The 19,200-nt window shown below is 38.4% G+C and overlaps 4 protein-coding genes across 5 annotated transcripts in view; 2 read left to right on the plus strand and 2 right to left on the minus strand.

Moving 5' to 3' along the window:
• Positions 1–1,556, minus strand: part of dusp22a (dual specificity phosphatase 22a) — a 41,672-nt gene extending 40,116 nt beyond the window's left edge. Inside the window, exon 1 of the mRNA XM_013138403.4 lies at positions 1,215–1,556. Coding sequence (XP_012993857.1) covers positions 1,215–1,235 — 21 coding nt within the window. The 5' untranslated portion in view covers positions 1,236–1,556. The remainder of the gene's footprint in view (positions 1–1,214) is intronic.
• Positions 1,557–1,996: 440 nt separating this feature from the next.
• On the minus strand, positions 1,997–6,033 carry LOC105027278 (cytochrome c oxidase subunit 4 isoform 1, mitochondrial). 2 transcript variants are annotated; one of them, NM_001304142.1, is given in 5 exon segments: positions 2,000–2,307; positions 3,293–3,424; positions 3,601–3,765; positions 4,802–4,878; positions 5,994–6,033. In NM_001304142.1, coding segments are annotated over 4 exon segments (510 nt in total). In that variant the 5' UTR covers position 4,878; positions 5,994–6,033; the 3' UTR covers positions 2,000–2,170.
• Positions 6,034–6,131: 98 nt separating this feature from the next.
• Positions 6,132–8,866, plus strand: emc8 (ER membrane protein complex subunit 8). Its single transcript, XM_010899309.5, has 5 exons — positions 6,132–6,841; positions 6,988–7,064; positions 7,190–7,259; positions 7,384–7,478; positions 7,896–8,866. Exons 1-5 carry the CDS (start codon positions 6,629–6,631, stop codon positions 8,053–8,055), a joined length of 615 nt encoding a protein of 204 aa, XP_010897611.1. The 5' UTR covers positions 6,132–6,628; the 3' UTR covers positions 8,056–8,866.
• A 1,561-nt stretch (positions 8,867–10,427) lies between these two features.
• Positions 10,428–14,634, plus strand: gins2 (GINS complex subunit 2). The gene is made up of 5 exons (XM_010899310.3): positions 10,428–10,611; positions 10,803–10,917; positions 11,240–11,339; positions 11,468–11,594; positions 14,065–14,634. Exons 1-5 carry the CDS (start codon positions 10,522–10,524, stop codon positions 14,191–14,193), a joined length of 561 nt encoding a protein of 186 aa, XP_010897612.1. The 5' UTR covers positions 10,428–10,521; the 3' UTR covers positions 14,194–14,634.
• Positions 14,635–19,200: the final 4,566 nt, after the last annotated feature.

Below are 19,200 nucleotides of genomic sequence, written 5' to 3' on the forward strand. Positions count from 1 at the left end.
ATAGACTAATTAGATATTCACAATGTTAGAAAAGCCAGCAGTAACAAAATCAGTCATCCTTTATCTCAAGTTGTGGGACGCGTGCATGCAGGTTGACACAGTTCAGACAGTATTTTCCCAATAACAATTTTCAAAAACCATGACCGCTTCTCATTGCTAAGTCAAGCCTGATAAGGTTGAGTATGACCTGACATTACCCTGGATGAAGTGCACTATGGGAGCACTGACCCAGGTCTGACTATTAGAAGACCATGTTGAAAGAAAGCTGCACTACAGAGCAGCCCAGTATTCTTTTTTAATTAATAACAACCACAGACGAAATAAGCTGATTTTGGAATAAATGGGATAGTTGATTAATAGAATATATATTTTTATTAAGCACACGTTTATTTTTATTTAAAACCACACTGTTCTCTCTGCTTAATGGTGAAACTAATTGTTGGATATCAGCTTTAAAGTTGAAAAAGAAATCTATCTGCACTGTGAGAAAATGTGTAGCAATTCAAGATATATATACTGTTTATTATCAGTAGTTCCTGATAACGTTTCAGCCACGCTGATTAAGCCAACCACCTCCTAAAACCATCACCAGACTCAGATATTTGTAGAAAACTAGATATGCTGCATTTATGGGCAAATGTTGTTAATGTCATATTTCCTACATCAGTATGTAATACAAAATGGCGGCTACCGACCAATAACTATTCACGTGGGTGTAGTCTTAGTCAAAAATGCATATTAAATCAGTCAAGGATATTCATATTGTAGCAAAATAAATGAACTCCAAGTGGTGCTATAGCTGGCACATGTTGTATCTGTTGTTTGGCTCTGAGTTAAGAAATTTGGCACATACTATATTGCATATTCTAGCGAACTTTAGTCTCAGTAATCCACGCGATTTCAGACACCACTTGGATGATTTTGACCAAACTTGTGTAGGGCCTAATTGATGCTTTGTATAGGAAGATTACAGAATTATCCTGGTCCATATAGGCGACGTATCACTCATGGAGGCGAGATGTTACAGCTGCCTTGTTTTATTCAGAACATCAAAAAAATAAGTGTTGCAAATTGAATGTAGACGGAGGATAACGATACACACGACTCCAGGCATATCTGAAATATTTAGTTACGCCCATCAAGGGATGTGCCTTGATAACTACAAAACAACAAGCAACACCGATAAATAAAATTCACTGTCAGCGAAAACATACCTTGTTCATTCCATTTCCCATGTCTCTCGGAGACGGCAACGAATATTAATATTGTAAAATACTTCATATACAAGAAATACTGTTACGTCGACATGCAACAACGCAAAGTACAACACAAGACCATGGCACGACTTTCACTACGAAACATGACGGCTTGAACGCGAATGATTGCGAAATGGTCCGTCGGTCACTGGGTGACCTTTGCGTTTCGGTAGTTCAACACATTGAGGGAATTCTGGACGGGAATTTTCCACAGACCTCTTCACAAGACGATCGCCATAAAGCTGCTCTACAATCTTTGCCTGATTTATACTCTTCCGGATTTCCCTCTAAATCATTGCAACGGTACGGAGCGGTACACGAAGCGTAATGAATGCGGTCCGGTTAGCGCAGGTTGCGTGGCATGAAACGTGAACATAATTGTCTAATACAGAAGAGCCTATTCATTTATCAGTAATAGATTATATTTACAACTTATCTCCATATTTCTTTTACACATAACTAGATGCATTATATGGAATACGTTTCTTGATTTTCCTTTAATCCAATGATTGCGTCTCATAGATTCCAGCTTGCATCTTTCACTCATGAACAGAAAGTTTTACATTTCCACATCAATAGTAGTTTTTTTTCCTTATACACTCACAGTAAGATAATTCAGGTCTTAGAATAGGTAAAAAAATCATCCTGCTCCACATTCCCGAACAACAAACAACCTGACACTACCCTTGACTTTTAACATGACACTGCCTTGTGGACAGTAAAAGCGATTTGAGACATGCTGTTGGTAAACATGAGATATTTTATTTTGCTTTATAATACACAATAACCTTAAGAGGAAGAGGCCTTCCAAAACGCATTGACTGAGGTAATGTGGACAATTGATAAATACAGACAACAGTATATGTACGTTTGTTTCTGCCTTGGTATGTAACATGGTCATCTGGATGGTTGGTTTACTTCTTCCATTCCTTGTTCTCATAGTCCCATTTGGCCGAGATGCCCTCCACGGGGTTGATCCTCATGTCCAGCATTCTCTGGAGCTCCTTTTCTTTCCACTCTGTCTCAAAGGTGGGGGGCACGGGTCCATACACTATACCAAGACAGATATGACTTGTTATGCTCTGCCTCAGAAAGGTTACCTTTGACCATCTCGATCAACAAGGAGTTCAGTGAGAAACACAATAACTGTCACAAAAAACAAACAAACAATCTACAGTTTATGCCATTAAAGTTAGTTAGTTACTGCATACAATCACAACAGGTGTGATTAAAAACCAGAAATTTTGCCACAACTGTATTTATTTCGACAGACGATTTGTTTGGGATGATGGCTTTGTGTTTGTAACATGCAAGCAATACATTTCTGGTGAGAATGACATTATGCACAATAATTGATAGAAGAAAACATGCAAATATGGAGTCACACAGCAGGTGCGCTTCCTTTAGCTGTCCAGCTACAACTTGGGAATGTCTGTAGTGTATAAGGCTACAAATGCAATATTATTAACTTCAAAGTGCATGGTAGAGAGCTTGATGCTCCGTTTGTTATTTTTACCATTAAACATTTAAGAAGTTCCTGCAGCACTTTGACCAAGCATGCAGTGGGGCTCACAAAACGATTGCCATCTTTATTATGAAATGATCACCTAAGAGACATTTCTATGATTTCTACCATAAAAATGCATAATAATGCATTTTAAAATACTCTTTCAAATAGTAAAAGTTTTTTTTTTATTGTAGACTTTCCAAATAATTTGTTATTGTCAGCATATTCACAAGTAATAGATTCTGCATTAAACATGTGAATCAAGGATCAGGGCCTCTCAAATTAATTGTAAGTTACCTCCCTAGTGGAGACACCAAAAGGTGGGAAAATGTGCACATGTTCTTAGTAACTTGCAAAAAAACATTCCCCAATACAGAAATCTAGCTGTTGAGACAATGCTGATTGTTATCAATCCCAATTCCAGATGAGTATCATAGCTGGGACGTAAACCACGAACATGACCATGAAATAACTGAATGACCACATTATGTACAATGAATCAAATTCCTTTTTAAATAAGAAAACATACCAAACTTCCTCTGCCATAAGACAACCAGTCCTGTCACGCCAATGAAGAACAGCATTCCTGCGACAACTGACTTCCACTCATTAGAGCCCTTGTTCATCTCTGCAAAGCTCTTTTTGAAGCTGATACGGTACACTGTCAATAGAGGAAATGTAACCTTAACAATGCATCCTAACTTGACAGACAGCCCTACAACTAATCAAGTCAAATAAAAAATCTAAAGATCTGAATTTCTGGCTTTTGTTGTTTTCTATGTCTTTACCTTCAGATTACAAAAATAACATACATTTATATGAATTAAGAAAACATACATGCAATCTTCTCATCATTGGATAGTGTGGCCCATGAGCCCTTCTCCTTCTCCTTCAGGGATTTCTGCACTGGGCTCAGGTCCGTCACAAACCTGACATCAGGGAGGGGATTCTCCCGTCTGTCAAAGTAGGAGGGGAGAGCATAGTCGTCTACCTTGGCAACACCTGCAGCAAAAACCCCATGTTACTACAAACAACCAGATAAACGATTTGTTTTGAGGAGAACACAGAACGTACATAGGGAATAAGATACTGTGTTTCTTTCAGAGCACAGTAACTGCCTTTCCTGTCTATATACACCAGCCTAATGAGCTCTAAGGTTTTATACAGTGCACTCAGCGTGTGTTGTCTCACTAACTGTAGGCCTATGGTGGTTCTCAAAATATTAATCTCTTTCATGGTGTTACAACACTAAATCTAATTGGATTTGATCCAAAAAAATTGCAAACTGAACTGAAGTACTGTACAAAATTGAAAAATAATTGTTTAAGTATCCACACCTTTTAGTCAATTCCTATTTGGTAGAGCCACCTTTGGCAGCAATTATAGTCACAAGTCTATTTGGATAGAAGTCTGTACCAGCTTTGAACATTTGGCCCATTCTTATTTACAAAATTGCTCAAGCTTCACTGTAGGATTGGAGGGTTTTCACACTACAATAGTTTTATTTAGATATTTTTTTTTTGTGTAAAAAAAGTGACAATCCAAAATTGTGTTTCACGTGCATGTGTTTCACCTTACAGTGCAGCAATAATAACGTACAGTTAGTGTGAATCAAAATGTTATTTACATTTCATGTTAATGTAATTTAAATGAAATTGTGATTTCTAAAACTATAGTGGAGGAAAAAAACCTTAGTCTCAGTCCCACACATGCCTTCTGGCAAACACTATCCATGATTTTGAGAGTTTCCTTCAAAAGTGATTTTATTTTTGACACTATTCCATATAGGTTACATTTGTGAAGCACCTGGGCTATTGTTGTGAGATGCACAGTGTCTCCCATCTCTGCCTTGGAAGACATAACCAGCTTCGTACATCTGGACTTATTTTACATTATACATTTTGAACAATATATATTGGAGTTGTTTAATTTTTTTTTTTTTTAGATGCAGTTACAGTACATATTACAGAAGCCAACTTTAAACACCCATACTATGAAGGTCATGTATTTTATGAGTGTGGTCTACAGAATGACTTACCATGACCCCCACGTACACAGATTGATGTGGAGATGACACGTTTGCTAACAAGGCTAAGGGCTCTGGTGGCCAGCATTCTGAAAGAGAAGAAAATGTATAGGAAAAAATCCTAGAAGAAATCACAATCAATATAACTAAGAGGTTAAGCTACTAAAATAGTTCTGTTCAAATCTATTGACCAGAACTATTACTTATAAGCTTATTCTGATTGTACAAAATTATTAATTGTTTAAAATAATATTTAGAAATAAGTTCTCAACACCTCCAAGCACACAAACTAATATTGCGCTTAGCATGTTAAATTAACCTAGACACTTAAACCTATATCACAGAACTAGTTACAATACGTTACCAAGCAAAACAACTAAGATGCCAGTCCGAGCTGCATAGCGCACACACACTACTGATAACATTTTTGTCATAAGCCATCCATAATATTAAAAGATAAACATGTTAGTAATAAGGTTAGCATGTTAGCAAATTTTTTATTGAGATGAGTTTCTGCAGCTAGCCTATCAACGCTAACAAATGTTGTAATGGATATGATAGGTTACAGAACATACAGTAACTAGTTAACATTAAATGTCTAACACATTTTGTAATAAAAATATCTACAGTAGTTACTGTAGCCAGCCTATCAACACCAGAAGACTCAAAATGTCAATGAACATAGTAACGATGCTAAGCTACAGCCTGTCAGTACACAGGCACAAGGTCATGCCGTGAAATACAAATAGCTAATAAAAAGTAGCAAGGCAACAGATGCGCTGTGTGCAATATTCCTCATCCGAGTACGTTTAAAAGTGACCGTGTACGTTAACATGAGTCATGGCCAGATGTAGTTTAAACACTTCACTAACAACATGAAAAGCCAAGGGTACATTAACGCTAACCAGATCAGTTAGCAATCAGCTAGCAAATTTAGCATAGCATCATTGACAGTCCACAGAGCCAACCATTGCTAGCATTGCCTTTACCGGTCTCCTTTCTAGCGCGGCTACAACACTACTACTAGTACAGAAGTCAATGTCACATCTCTTCGCCCGGCAATCTCTGAAAAAATGCTGATTAAATGTTACATGTATACACTTTATATGTGTACGTAATGTATAATAATTTATTATATGTATAGCAATATATGATATGCCTTATAATATCAAATAGCCAGGTATTTTTAATACAACCCACTTACTTCAACTCGTTTCGCCGAGGCCGCAAAAAGCAAAAGCATTAAGGAAGTGATAAACCGGAAGTACATATATATTGTTAGGGGTTATGACGGGTTATGCGAACCATGTGGAAGGTCAATCGGTGAAGGAATTAGTTAAAATGTAATTATTGTGTACGATTTGAATATCACTATTGAATGAATATTCCAAAGTGTTTGTCAAATAATGCGAGTGTCGCGTCGCTGTGAAATTTAATTCGAACTTTTACGACAGCAACGTGTAGCGAAACTATTTTTCTCCTGCTACCATCTTGGCGCAACATTTGTATTCCTTAAGTCACGCGGTTTGCCCTGAGATGAACCAAAATGGTGCTTGTAGTTCGGGTGTGTTTTGCGTTACCGGTGCATTAGTCAGGCAGCGTGAATTTGTAATGGGTAAACCGTCGTGAACAATATATGCGATTCATTCTCTGTAGCATTCACGAAAAGTGAGTTTTATGTGACACATAAAGTGAATTTTATGAGTATTATAGAGACTTGAATACTGTGGTCAACCGAAGTTGTCACCGTCTCTTTTGTGTCGGACATGATATCCGTTAGCTAGCTGTCTCCAGACCCTTGTACAATTTGCTAGCTAGTTTAGTGTTTATCTGCAAATAATGAGTATTAAATTGACAACTCAGGCTTATTGCAAAATGCTTTTGCATGCTGCTAAATATCCCCATTGCGCCGTGAACGGATTACTGGTTGCTGAGAAACAGAAGGAAAAGAAGAAGGACAACACTTACACTCCTATTCTCTGCGTGGATTGTATACCACTCTTCCACGGCACACTTGCATTGGCACCAATGTTAGAGGTGGCACTTACATTGGTAATTGAATTGATAATTTTGTTTTTACGTCGTCACGTTAGAAAAAATACGTAATATTCCATTTATTTTAACCGCTGCACTTTGTCTAGATGTGTATTAACAGCTGTCTCCAGAAGTGTCAAGTGTTTTTTCTTACCCACCTCCAGATTGATACATGGTGTAAAGAGAACAAATATGTAATTGCTGGGTATTACCAAGCCAACGAGCGCATAAAGGACTTCAGGTAAAGTTATTCTAACACTGGGTGCCAGTCACAGAAACAGTACAATATGACTGCAGTGTGTTGCAAATTCAACATTCCAATCTTGTTTGTAAGGGAAACAATGCTTCTTCTTTTACCTCCCATAGACCTAACCAGGTTGCTGAAAAAGTTGCGGCCAGGATTGCAGAGAACTTCAGCGAAGCAGCAATGATTATAGTAATCCTCTATCAGCTGATTATTGTTTCATAACAAAACTGGAACATTACAACTGCCACATTACTTTAGTCACACATGAGACCTACACTGACCACTCAACCTCTAATCTTTTTTTGTTCCTCAGGTAGATAACACCAGATTTACTATGGGCTGCTATGAGCCCATCTTAGCCATCTATGACCACCATGAAAACAAGTGGAAATGCAGGGACTGTAATGTGTAAGTGTTTCTGAGTAGATTATAACTCTTTTAATACAGTATGCAATGGGGGTGAGATACATACCTATATATCAGATCTACTGAGCCACAATTATCACAAACAGCTATACCATGTATACACAGGCTGTTGGCCTCAAAGATCATATTAAATTACCAATAGGGTCTGATATGAGTTGTAATTCTTTGATTATTCTATGGGGACTGGCCACACATTGCAACACAGCATATTGTAGTTGTACATTACAACTCAGGGGTCTTAGATTGGCAATCAAAATATCTTAATGGTTACCTGTCCAATGAAAATTATTTTGTAATCTAGTTTTTGTACTATGAAAATATTTTTGAGAAGGAACCCAGTGTGTTAGAGCTTTGATTCTAGTACATCTCCTGAGATTCTGGATTTGTGTGTGTGTTCAGGGATTGCTTTGAAGACTGGTGTGAGGCTCAGAAGATCACTTTGGCTCTGCTGGAAGGCAGGTCTTATGAGAGTCTGATCGACTTTGACAATCACCTGGACGACCTCAGGAATGACTGGACCAACCCTGAGATTAACAAGTCTGTTCTGCATCTGTGCTAATACACCCAGTGTGAGGGACTGCACTGCACTTGACTAAGACATTGCTGCCGAAACGGCATGCAACTTACTGCTACTACTGTTACACAGAAATAAGTGCTGAATGCGAACTCTTTGTTTCTAGTGAATTACTCTTAAAGAACAGAGAGTTCTAGGAACACTGGCCAGTGCATTTTCAAAGGGCATTGAGGATACAAGTACCGGTGGAATCTTTGTTACCCTAACAGGGAGGACTTAATTGGTCGAGACCTTTGTGTAATGCAATGCAATGTGTTAATTTTCTTATTTTGTTTATTTACTGTTTCTGTACGCTAATAGTTAATTAAGATGTATGCATAATTAATACTTTAGATGCCTAAGAAATACTAGCCTTACACATGTTAGTCTTTACTAAATTATTGTTCAGATTTTATTGACATTTTACTGAATTGTAAACAAGGGACAGATTGTTTTTTTCGCTACTGAAGTCTGAACGGTTTTATTCCCAGAAGGGATTTCCTCCTGATTTTTTTGAGATTGCTTAGTATTTACAGTTTTTGTTAGAGAATGATCAGATTACCCTTTACTTTAGGTAATGAATTAAAAATTGTTATTGGATAAGTAATAACCTGTAAGTCTCTGGGGAGTGAAAGCAACTGCTAATTATCCATATTATTATTTATATATGAATTATCTAACTATATATATTTTAAGTTAAATTTAGATTTAAAAAAGCTAAATCAAATAATTTGAGTTCTTGATATATTTAACCTTTTTGTACAAAATTGTTTGAACTGAATGAACAAATAAAACTTTTCAGATATTTTGCATGTTATCAATGCCTTTTTTCATATCACTCCCTAGCAGTCCCCACTGGGATCCCTCATGGCCAGTACAAGGCCTGAATAGGTCTGAATGAGCTGTCTGCTAAGTTTAGTTAGTGCTTTTTCATCAATTTGGCCTGGGAAAGCAGCAGATATTCCCTGAAAATACACCTGATACATTAAAGTGTTACAAATACTGTTGGAAAAAGATATTCACATTTGGCTGGCACGCAGAAACAGCCCTTACTCAAAATAACTTTCTCTGCCAGGGAATGACATACAGTGCCAAAGGAAAGTCCAGTTTTGTTTAAAATTTGGTTGGTGAGTTTTATGCTTTTAGTTTTTTCTGCACCATAGCCGAGGGTGGTCTAATTGTCTAGGCTGCTCTCTCCGGTGCTTCATGCTGCACTATTAGATCAAATTCAACATGCTGGTATTTAAAAAAAAAAAAATCCAGTCCAATAAGCATAAATTTAAGGGAACGTGTAATCATCATCACAGTACAACACCAAGTCAATTAAACTTCAGTGATGTCAATCTGTCCAGTTAGGGAGCATAAGCGATTGTGAATCAATATCACCTGTTTTGATGCAAATGAAAGTGACAACAGGTGGACTGGAAAGGCAGCAGCAAGACGACCCAAAAAAGGGAATGATTTTGCAGGTGGTGGCATAGATAATTGTTCTCTCCTTATCCTTCCTGACTGATTCTTCTCTAGTTTTGCTAATGTCCTTGACACTACTGGTACCTACTACTGAGGTGGTACCTGCAGCCCATTCAGGTTGCACAGGTAGTCCCGCTCCTCCAGGATGCCAGATCCATATATACCGTCACAAGAATGTTTGCGGTGTCCCCCTGTACAGTCTCTAGAGCATGGAGGAGATACCAGGAGATGGGCCGTTACACAAGGACAGGTAGAAGTGCATCAACCCAGCAGTAGGACCAGTATCTGCTCCTTTGTGTAAGGAGGAACAGAAGGAGCACTGCCAGAGCCCTACAAAATGATTTCTGACCAAACATCAGTATAAAGGACTTCCTGATTTCCCTGCACTCTAGCGACTCCCTCCGGTGGCTTAAAAGCTAAATACTGCTGTTAATCCTGCACATCTTTGGACTGCAGAGACACATGAGTTGTCAGGAATTTTGAACTATATAATTGTGTATTTTTACTGTTATATTTTTGGTAGGCCTATTAGGCTATACATTGTAGTATTATGTATATTACTGTGCTGTGTTTTGTCATATGTTTACACCCTAGGAAGAATAACTGCTGCCTAGGCAGGAGTTAAGAGATCCAAATGAAATAATACCACTCACAAATCCATTGGGAGTCGTTGCTAGTAAACAGGCCATAGATACGATTGGAAATTACAACATCGGGTAGAAAAAAATGTGATAGGGAAAAAAGGGGTAAGAGTGTTCTTACGTGAAGCTTCATGTTTCCTTCTAAAAAAATCTCTCTCTGGTCACGTACTGCTTTGGTGATTATAATGTGGGTAACGACTGCCACCTACTGGCGTTTGTATGTAATGTACTGTTTTGGAGAGGAGGAGGGACTTCTGCCTACCAAGTGACACCCTCCTAATACTTCGCGGGAACATTTGGACCAACAACATTGATAGGGTTACTGTGTAGATACAAGTGAAACGGTCAAAATAACCTTAAAATGGACCCTTCTGAAGTTGAATTTCTTGCCGAGAAGGAGGTGGTGAAGATTATTCCCAATTTTAGTCTCGACAAAATATACTTGATTGGGGTGAGTTGATAAGTTAACCTTAGCAGTGCCTATTTTGATTAGCCAGTGATATTTTTAACATTATCTAGCATAGTAAGCTAGCTGCCTAAGAATCTGTCACATTAATTAACTAGCCACTGTAGGCACCTTTGCAAACGTGTCAGTTTGTTTACAAATGGGTCAAGTGTGATTGAGGTGGATTTTTGGCCCAGGGCGATCTTGGTCCTTTCAATCCCGGGATGCCGGTCGAGGTACCTGTGTGGCTGGCCCTGAATCTAAAACAGAGGCAGAAGTGCAGAATAGTGCAACCAGAGTGGATGGATGTTGGTAAGGATATGCGTTTTGATAGTTCTGCTGGATGCACTGTGGGATGTGTAGCACAAAGCATTCATTTGTCACAGGATTGATAACAAGATTGTGGAATCCTTCACAAAATTGGCTGTTAAGATTAACCATTTGTGATAACAATTGGATTATGTTATGTTCTGGATTTTGAGCTTCACCTGTACAGGCTAAGATTAAACAGAAATCCCACAATGCATCTGGAAATATTAATGTTATGTTTGTTCATACAACGAATGCGGCACCTCAGATGCTTTATAACCAAAACTTTTGAGATGGATTTATGTTTCTTTTTAAATGTTTGTAGACAAACTGGAAGAGATAAGAGACTTGGAGAGGAAGGAAGAGACATTCACGCCTGTCCCCAGTCCATACTACATGGAGCTGACCAAGCTGCTCCTCAACCAGTACGTATCATTCTAGACTTCCTAACGGTAACGTTGGATGTATTTTCTTAGTTTGGATCTACTTTTGAATGGACTGGTCTTAGTGATGGCTCCCAGCAGTGTGTGGTTATTTTGATGTGTTTCTGCAGTGCGTCGGATAACATTCCCAAAGCAGATGAGATCCGCACGCTAGTGAAGGACATCTGGGACACGCGCATCGCCAAGCTCCGCCTCTCCGCTGACAGCTTCATCAGCCAGCAGGAAGCACATGCCAAGGTATCAATCGACCAAGGAAGTCCATTCATAACCGGAAATGGCTCACGATCAAGGATCGAATGGAGCATTTTATGTTTCTGATTGGCTGTGAACTTTTTTCCATGACCATTGGCAGTGGGTTATGGTCAGTTGTTACTGAGCCCTGCTGAAATCTAACCGTAATTGGTGCCACCCTCATTGTTGTTTACAAGGGAACCTGAACCTCTACTCAGAAACATAGGCTAAATTGGCCCCAAAGAAATCTAATAATCAAGCGCAAAAATAATCTCGTGAAATTGAAAGAAAACAAACACAGTCCCAATTTCTTCCCCATACATACATACATACATACATACATACATACAGACAACACTTAATGGGGAAAGAAACTTTAAGGTGATAGAAGTGATAAAAGGTAAATGATGGAGCATGCATAGTTACATTAAACCTGAAGTAAACATTAAGTCCTGGCTGACTGTTTTTATCCCTTACAGTCAAATAATATGTATTCCACTCCATGCATTGCAAATGCCTGCAAGTACAGTGGGGCAAAAAAGTATTTAGTCAGCCACCAATTGTGCAAGTTCTCCCACTTAAAAAGATGAGAGGCCTGTACTTTTCATCATTGGTACACTTCAACTATGAGAGACAAAATGAGATGAAAAAAATCCAGAAAATCACATTGTAGGATTTTTTATGAATGTATTGGTATTGGCAAGTATTTGGTCACCTACAAACAAGCAAGGTTTCTGGCTCTCACAGACCTGTAACTTCTTCTTTAAGAGGCTCCTCTGTCCTCCACTCGTTACCTGTATTAATGGCACCTGTTTGAACTTGTTATCAGTATAAAATACACCTGTCCACAACCTCAAACAGTCACACTCCAAACTCCACTATGGCCAAGACCAAAGAGCTGTCAAAGGAAACCAGAAACAAAATTGTAGACCTGCACCAGGCTGGGAAGACTGAATCTGCAATAGGTAAGCAGCTTGGTGTGAAGAAGTCAACTGTGGGAGCAATTATAAGAAAATGGAAGACATACAAGACCACTGATAATATCCCTCAATCCGGGCTCCACGCAAGATCTCACACTGTGGGGTCAAAATGATCACAAGAACGGTGAGAAAAAATCCCAGAACCACACGGGGGACCTAGTGAATGACCTGCAGAGAGCTGGGACCAAAGTAACAAAGGCTACCATCAGTAACACACTACGCCGCCAGGGACTCAAATCCTGCAGTGCCATACGTGTCCCCCTGCTTAAGCCAGGCCCGTCTGAGGTTTGCTAGAGAGCATTTGGATGGACCAGAAGAGGATTGGGAGAATGTCATATGGTCAGATGAAACCAAAATATAACTTTTTGGTAAAAACTCAACTTGTCGTGTTTGGAGGAGAAAGAATGCTGAGTTGCATCCAAAGAACACCATACCTACTGTGAAGCATGGGGCTGGAAACATCATGCTTTGGGGCTGTTTTTCTGCAAAGGGACCAAGACGACTGATCCGTGTAAAGGAAAGAATGAATGGGGCCACGTATCGTGAGATTGAGTGAAAACCTCCTTCCATCAGCAAGGGCACTGAAGATGAAACGTGGCTGGGTCTTTCAGCATGACAATGATCCCAAACACACCACCCGGGCAACGAAGGAGTGGCTTCGTAAGAAGTCACCAGATCTCAACCCCATAGAAAATCTTTGGAGGGAGTTGAAAGTCTGTGTTGCCCAGCGACAGCCCCAAAACATCACTGCTCTAGAGGAGATCTGCATGGAGGAATGGGCCATATTCCCAGCGACAGTGTGTGAACCTTGTGAAGACTTAGAGAAAACGTTTGACCTCTGTCATTGCCAACAAAGGGTATATAACAAAGTATTGAGATTAACTTTAGTTATTGACCAAATACTTATTTTCCACCATAATTTACCAATAAATTCATTAAAAAACCTACAATGTGATTTTCTAGATTATTTTCTTCTCATTTTGTCTCTCATAGTTGAAGTGGACCTATGATAAAAATTACAGGCCTCTCATCTTTTTAAGTGGGAGAACTTGCTCAACTGGTGGCTGACTAAATACTTTTTTGCCCCACTGTATATAGAAAGAAAACGAGGAAAGAAAATCATTAAATTATTTGAACTGTTTGACCGCCCCTGAATAAGGCTGCCAATGATAGCAGTATCATAGTTGGGTCCTACTCTTCATGCTGTCAAGCTAAACCTAGACATACAGTAAATGGCCTAAACCTGATATTGCATGCCCAGTGGAGAATCAGAGAGCAAGCCATGGCGCACACAGAAAATAGAGCTATAGAAGGAACTCTTAATAAAACATTGAGAAATATGGAAATGTCATCAATGAAATGAGCCTTCCCAGGACAAGATGTAAAACATGTTTATTAAACTCTTCCCATATTTGAAATTCAAACATATTTCAAACATTCCCATAAATGTGACGTTTGTTTTACGTATTCCTCTCCTGTTTCTACTCCCTCTACAGCTGGACAACCTGACTCTGATGGAGATTAACACAACTCGATCCTTCTTGCTGAACTCTCTCAACTGCATGTATAAGCTGCGCTCCAACTTACAGCCGGGCTCCAGTAGAGGCAAATCCCAGGACTACTGATCAGTGTTTATGGACTAGACCTGGACAACTCCCCTCCACATGTAGACTTAAGCTCATCTTTACTAAGGATTTTCACCAGGTACAATGTAATACTGATCAGTCTCCTTCTGAAAAAAACAGGTGCAAATGTGTAATAAGTGTGGTCCAAGTTATTTGTTTCTAGTTGAAGCCTCCTCAGACCAGTTATCCTCGTCAACAAGTCATGGACTCCCTTGAGGAAACAGTTTTATTATCGTGGATCTGTGATTATCAGATGGTGTTATGTATGTTATGGTTTAAATAAATGCTGTGTGGGTAAAAGAGTTGATTGCCTTAAACTGGCCTTGAACTTTCAAACACATCTCATAACGCAGAAAGTGTTATTAAAGGTTGAGTAATTGAGGAGAGTAGTAACATTGTGGTTCTTTTTGTATTTGATTTAATGCGATTAAATTTTGTGGAAAATACATTCTTATCAATATATATTTTTCAATAAACATGTTTTGTTCTTAATTGTTGTGGTATGCTGACAAAATGCCCATCAAATATGATTAAATGCATAGAAACAGAATTAATACAATGTGACTCCTCAGCATAGTCCGTGATTATCCATTCAATTGATCCAATTTCTGGAATAGAATCTTATCTAATAGGCAAAATCCAGATATCATATTTCAGAAACATGGTGGGGAAAACCAAATAGAAAAAGTTAACATATTATTATTAAATCCTAGGGGTATTGAACTTTTTAAAAGAAAGCAAATGAATTACAGTTTTTCAGGATTGTTAACATGCATCGGTCAATACTGAAGTCACACTGTCAAAACTCTTCACACAGTCAGTGAAACAGAAGTGTATGTGGACCAAACTGTGAATCATTTTTCATTGCCTTCACACAAAATGCATTGAAAATAAACACATTCCCCCAAATCATTCATACTCCACAACCTCCAAAACAATATATTCACAGAACATGTTATTTTTTCAAATGCTTACACACTGTTCCCAAAACTGTTAAAAACACATTCAAAACAGAATGATGGCAACTGTTGTGCATTGCTGCAGTAACCAGAAATATATAGGAAGTATTAGTAGATTATTTAATCATTCCAAACACAGCAGATTGCAATGTCAGCTGAAAACCTACCCAAGTGTTGTACACTGTACGCTTTGAGAGAAACCGTGACCTTGTGAAAGAACTACATAATGTAAAGTACTGCAAAACTGTGGATTTACTGTTTCTTTAGAGAGAAATTGAGATGGAAGCCAGGCAAACTGCACATAAATTCATCCTGTGGATGAAGTTGGATTCAACCTGGCAAAAACATGCCGCATGGGAAGAAATGTGATTGGTCAGAGAGGCACCAAGGATGTCACAGTCCAGAGAGGAGCTAACATCACTTGTTACTCAAACAACTAATTGGCCCCTACAGTACAGAGAGGCTAGTGATTATACTATACATGTTGATATTTGTTATTATTGCAGCCCAGGAATTTTTTTTTGTTTGAACTTTTTATTTATCCAAATGTATGATTTTTTATATGCGAAGTTGTAGAAAAAATAAAGGATATCCCAATTGCTGCATTTCTGATTAATTCCTGTTCCATATACTTTAGTACAGTCTACCAAGTGAGGTTTTATTCTGTCAATTAATGTAAAAAATCAATTGTGTAATGCTCCCTATTGTTAGTGTTTTTTTAGGTTGGTGTGTTATGAGTGACAGTGTGTTTCTGAGTGAGAATTGTTGCCAGTGTTATTGTTGAACAAGCTTATTTTGTATGTTAGTGCTTTTGTATGAACTGTTTTGGTGGATTTAGTGCGTTTTGGAGGTAAGATTTACTGTTTGGCCAAGATGCATGTTTTGTGAAAAGTTTTGCAAAAGTGGTTTGTTAGCAATCGTGAAAAACTATGAGACGCCTGGCCCATTGTTTCTGGTGTTGTTATCCATTAAACCAAGGTTGACACACATTACATTCATATCAAATGCAATCCAATTAAATATGACTTTGTTTCATGTGTTACAAAAAGAACAGTCAGGGGTTAATATTAGGCTTTTATCTCACTAGTTTGCTTCTTGAAGGATGACATTTGTGAATGATCTTATATGATACTTCAAATACTTTATTAGATAATAAGAATTTCTTATATAAAGTCTGTGTTTGTTTCCCAAATAATGTCATCACAGATGTTGTTCCTTACTGATATTACCACAGGTTTTGAGATTAAATTCCTTAATAAGACAGATAGTTTCTTCTGATTACTAGTTGTTCTATAAACAACCATCATCAGATCGCACTACACAGTTTTTACACCTGCGTGTTACTATCTTTAACACCACTGGGAATTGCATCAAAGACAGTTGCATATTCTTTGTGAGTCACAAGAAATGTATACTCATTAAGAAATTCAGAATAAGGAAAAGTAAATTTTTGTTTATTGATTTACATACTAATACAATATTGCTGTCAACCCATTTTTTTTTATGAATAATTACTTATATTTGTATCGAATGTCTTTGTTGTTCCAAATAAAGTATTTGTGAGGTGAGAAATTATGTTTGCACGTTAAATTCCAGCAAGATAATACTTTAAGGAAACTTGTACAGTGGGGCAAAAAAGTATTTAGTAAGCCACCAATTGTGCAAGTTCTCCCACTTAAAAAGATGAGAGAGGCCTGTAATTTTCATCATAGGTACACTTCAATGATGAGAGACAAAATGAGAAGAAAATAATCCAGAAAATCACTTTGTAGGATTTTTTATGAATCTATTGGTAAATTATGGTGGAAAAGTATTTGGTCAATAACAAAAGTTAATCTCAATACTTTGTTATATACCCTTTGTTGGCAATGACAGAGGTCAAAAGTCTTCACAAGGTTTTCACACACTGTTGCTGGTATTTTGGCCCATTCCTCCATGCAGATCTCCTCTAGAGCAGTGATGTTTTGGGGTTGTCGCTGGGCAACACAGACTTTCAACTCCCTCAAAAAGATTTTCTATGGGGTTGAGATCTGGTGACTGGCTAGGCCACTCCAGGACCTTGAAATGCTTCTTACGAAGCCACTCCTTCGTTGCCCGGGTGGTGTGTTTGGGATCATTGTCATGCTGAAAGACCCAGCCACGTTTCATCTTCAATGCCCTTGCTGATGGAAGGAGGTTTTCACTCAAAATCTCACGATACATGGCCCCATTCATTCTTTCCTTTACACGGATCAGTCGTCTTGGTCCCTTTGCAGAAAAACAGCCCCAAAGCATGATGTTTCCAGCCCCATGCTTCACAGTAGGTATGGTGTTCTTTGGATGCAACTCAGCATTCGTTCTCCTCCAAACACGACCAGTTGAGTTTTTACCAAAAAGTTATATTTTGGTTTCATCTGACCATATGACATTCTCCCAATCCTCTTCTGGTCCATCCAAATGCTCTCTAGCAAACCTCAGACGGGCCTGGCTTAAGCAGGGGGACACATATGGCACTGCAGGATTTGAGTCCCTGGCGGCGTAGTGTGTTACTAGTGGTAGCCTTTGTTACTTTGGTCCCAGCTCTCTGCAGGTCATTCACTAGGTCCCCCCGTGTGGTTCTGGAATTTTTTCTCACCGTTCTTGTGATAATTTTGACCCCACGGGGTGAGATCTTGCGTGGAGCCCCGGATCGAGGGAGATTATCAGTGGTCTTGTATGTCTTCCATTTTCTTATAATTGCTCCCACAGTTGACTTCTTCACACCAAGCTGCTTACCTATTGCAGATTCAGTCTTCCCAGCCTGGTGAAGGTCTACGATTTTGTTTCTGGTTTCCTTTGACAGCTCTTTGGTCTTTTATACTGATAACAAGTTCAAACAGGTGCCATTAATACAGGTAACGAGTGGAGGACAGAGGAGCCTCTTAAAGAAGAAGTTACAAGTTTGTGAGAGCCAGAAATCTTGCTTGTTTGTAGGTGACCAAATACTTCTTTTACAGAGGAATTTACCAATAAATTCATAAAAAATCCTACAATGTGATTTTCTGTAAGTTCAGCTGGAATTTTGTTAACAGCATAATTACAATTGAGCAAATATAAAAAATACAGTTTGGAATATAATTCAAAATCAATGTGGGATTTTTAAAGACATTCGGCAGGGCTTTCTGTCATAGAAGTCCACTACTCTGGAAGGATCTGCCTACTAAGGTTCGATGTTCAGACTCAGTGCCAACTTTCACATCTACTAAAGACTGGTATATGATTAAATGCAGTCTGGCCGAGGGGTGTGAAAGTGACTGGAAAAGGCTTGATACTGTCCACCCTTGCTGTCTTGACAGGTGTATAGTGTATAGATTATAATTACATAAAATATTACACCCAGCCTAAAATTGGAGGTATACTTTTTTCCCATCCTAGAATGCATTTTTAAACCTGTGCTAGAAATATATTTCACAAAGATTAAGACCATGTCATGTGTGATATATTAAGACAAATTTGACTGAAATAATTTAGGTTTACCCAAACAAAGTAGATGAATTCCTGTGCAACAACTATATCTCTGTCATTTTGTAAAAAACATAATACTGGCCAGGTGGCAGGGCTCTCCCTGGTATTTATTATTTATTAAGACCTGAATCGAGTGAGATTTTTACTTTTTCCAGCTGTTGTCTGCCTTATAAACATGGTACATCTATTGTCGGAGAAAACCAGATGCAGTGAACTTTCAGAATAAAATGCCAACTAACAAAACTTGACATTTGCAAGTACATTTTTGAAATATTTTATTTTATTTTTTGTCTGAAATTACAGCAATATATTCATAAATACCTAATTACTACATTCAACAAATAATATATTACATTACAATGAATTCAAACAAGTACATTTTAAAAACAGGGTTTCACAGCATCTAGACATCCTCTATCAAGGGGGCTATTGCGTGTGCGTGCGTGAGTTGGTGGTAGGGTAGGGAGGCTCAGGACGGGTCTAATGTCCTCCCACTAGCTCATTGGCTGCTTAACTCAGTGGTTGTGCTTGTTGTGACTGACAGGTTGTGTTCCTATCGTAGCTC

The sequence above is a fragment of the Esox lucius genome, chromosome 2, assembly GCF_011004845.1.
Source record: "Esox lucius isolate fEsoLuc1 chromosome 2, fEsoLuc1.pri, whole genome shotgun sequence".
In the NCBI taxonomy this organism is placed as follows: Eukaryota; Metazoa; Chordata; class Actinopteri; order Esociformes; family Esocidae; genus Esox; species Esox lucius.

Coding starts and splice junctions, on each gene's coding strand:
- LOC105027278 (XM_020051194.1), bottom strand. CDS start 4,877: ATGCTGGCCACCAGAGCCCTTAGCCTTGTTAGCAAACGTGTCATCTCC. Junction 3,425..3,600: donor CAATGATGAGAAGATTGCAT/GTATGTTTTCTT, acceptor CTCTATTGACAG/TGTACCGTATCAGCTTCAAA. Junction 2,308..3,292: donor CTTATGGCAGAGGAAGTTTG/GTATGTTTTCTT, acceptor GTCTTGGTATAG/TGTATGGACCCGTGCCCCCC.
- emc8 (XM_010899309.5), top strand. CDS start 6,629: ATGAGTATTAAATTGACAACTCAGGCTTATTGCAAAATGCTTTTGCAT. Junction 6,842..6,987: donor TAGAGGTGGCACTTACATTG/GTAATTGAATTG, acceptor ACCCACCTCCAG/ATTGATACATGGTGTAAAGA. Junction 7,479..7,895: donor AAATGCAGGGACTGTAATGT/GTAAGTGTTTCT, acceptor GTGTGTGTTCAG/GGATTGCTTTGAAGACTGGT.
- gins2 (XM_010899310.3), top strand. CDS start 10,522: ATGGACCCTTCTGAAGTTGAATTTCTTGCCGAGAAGGAGGTGGTGAAG. Junction 10,918..11,239: donor ACCAGAGTGGATGGATGTTG/GTAAGGATATGC, acceptor AAATGTTTGTAG/ACAAACTGGAAGAGATAAGA. Junction 11,595..14,064: donor AGCAGGAAGCACATGCCAAG/GTATCAATCGAC, acceptor CTCCCTCTACAG/CTGGACAACCTGACTCTGAT.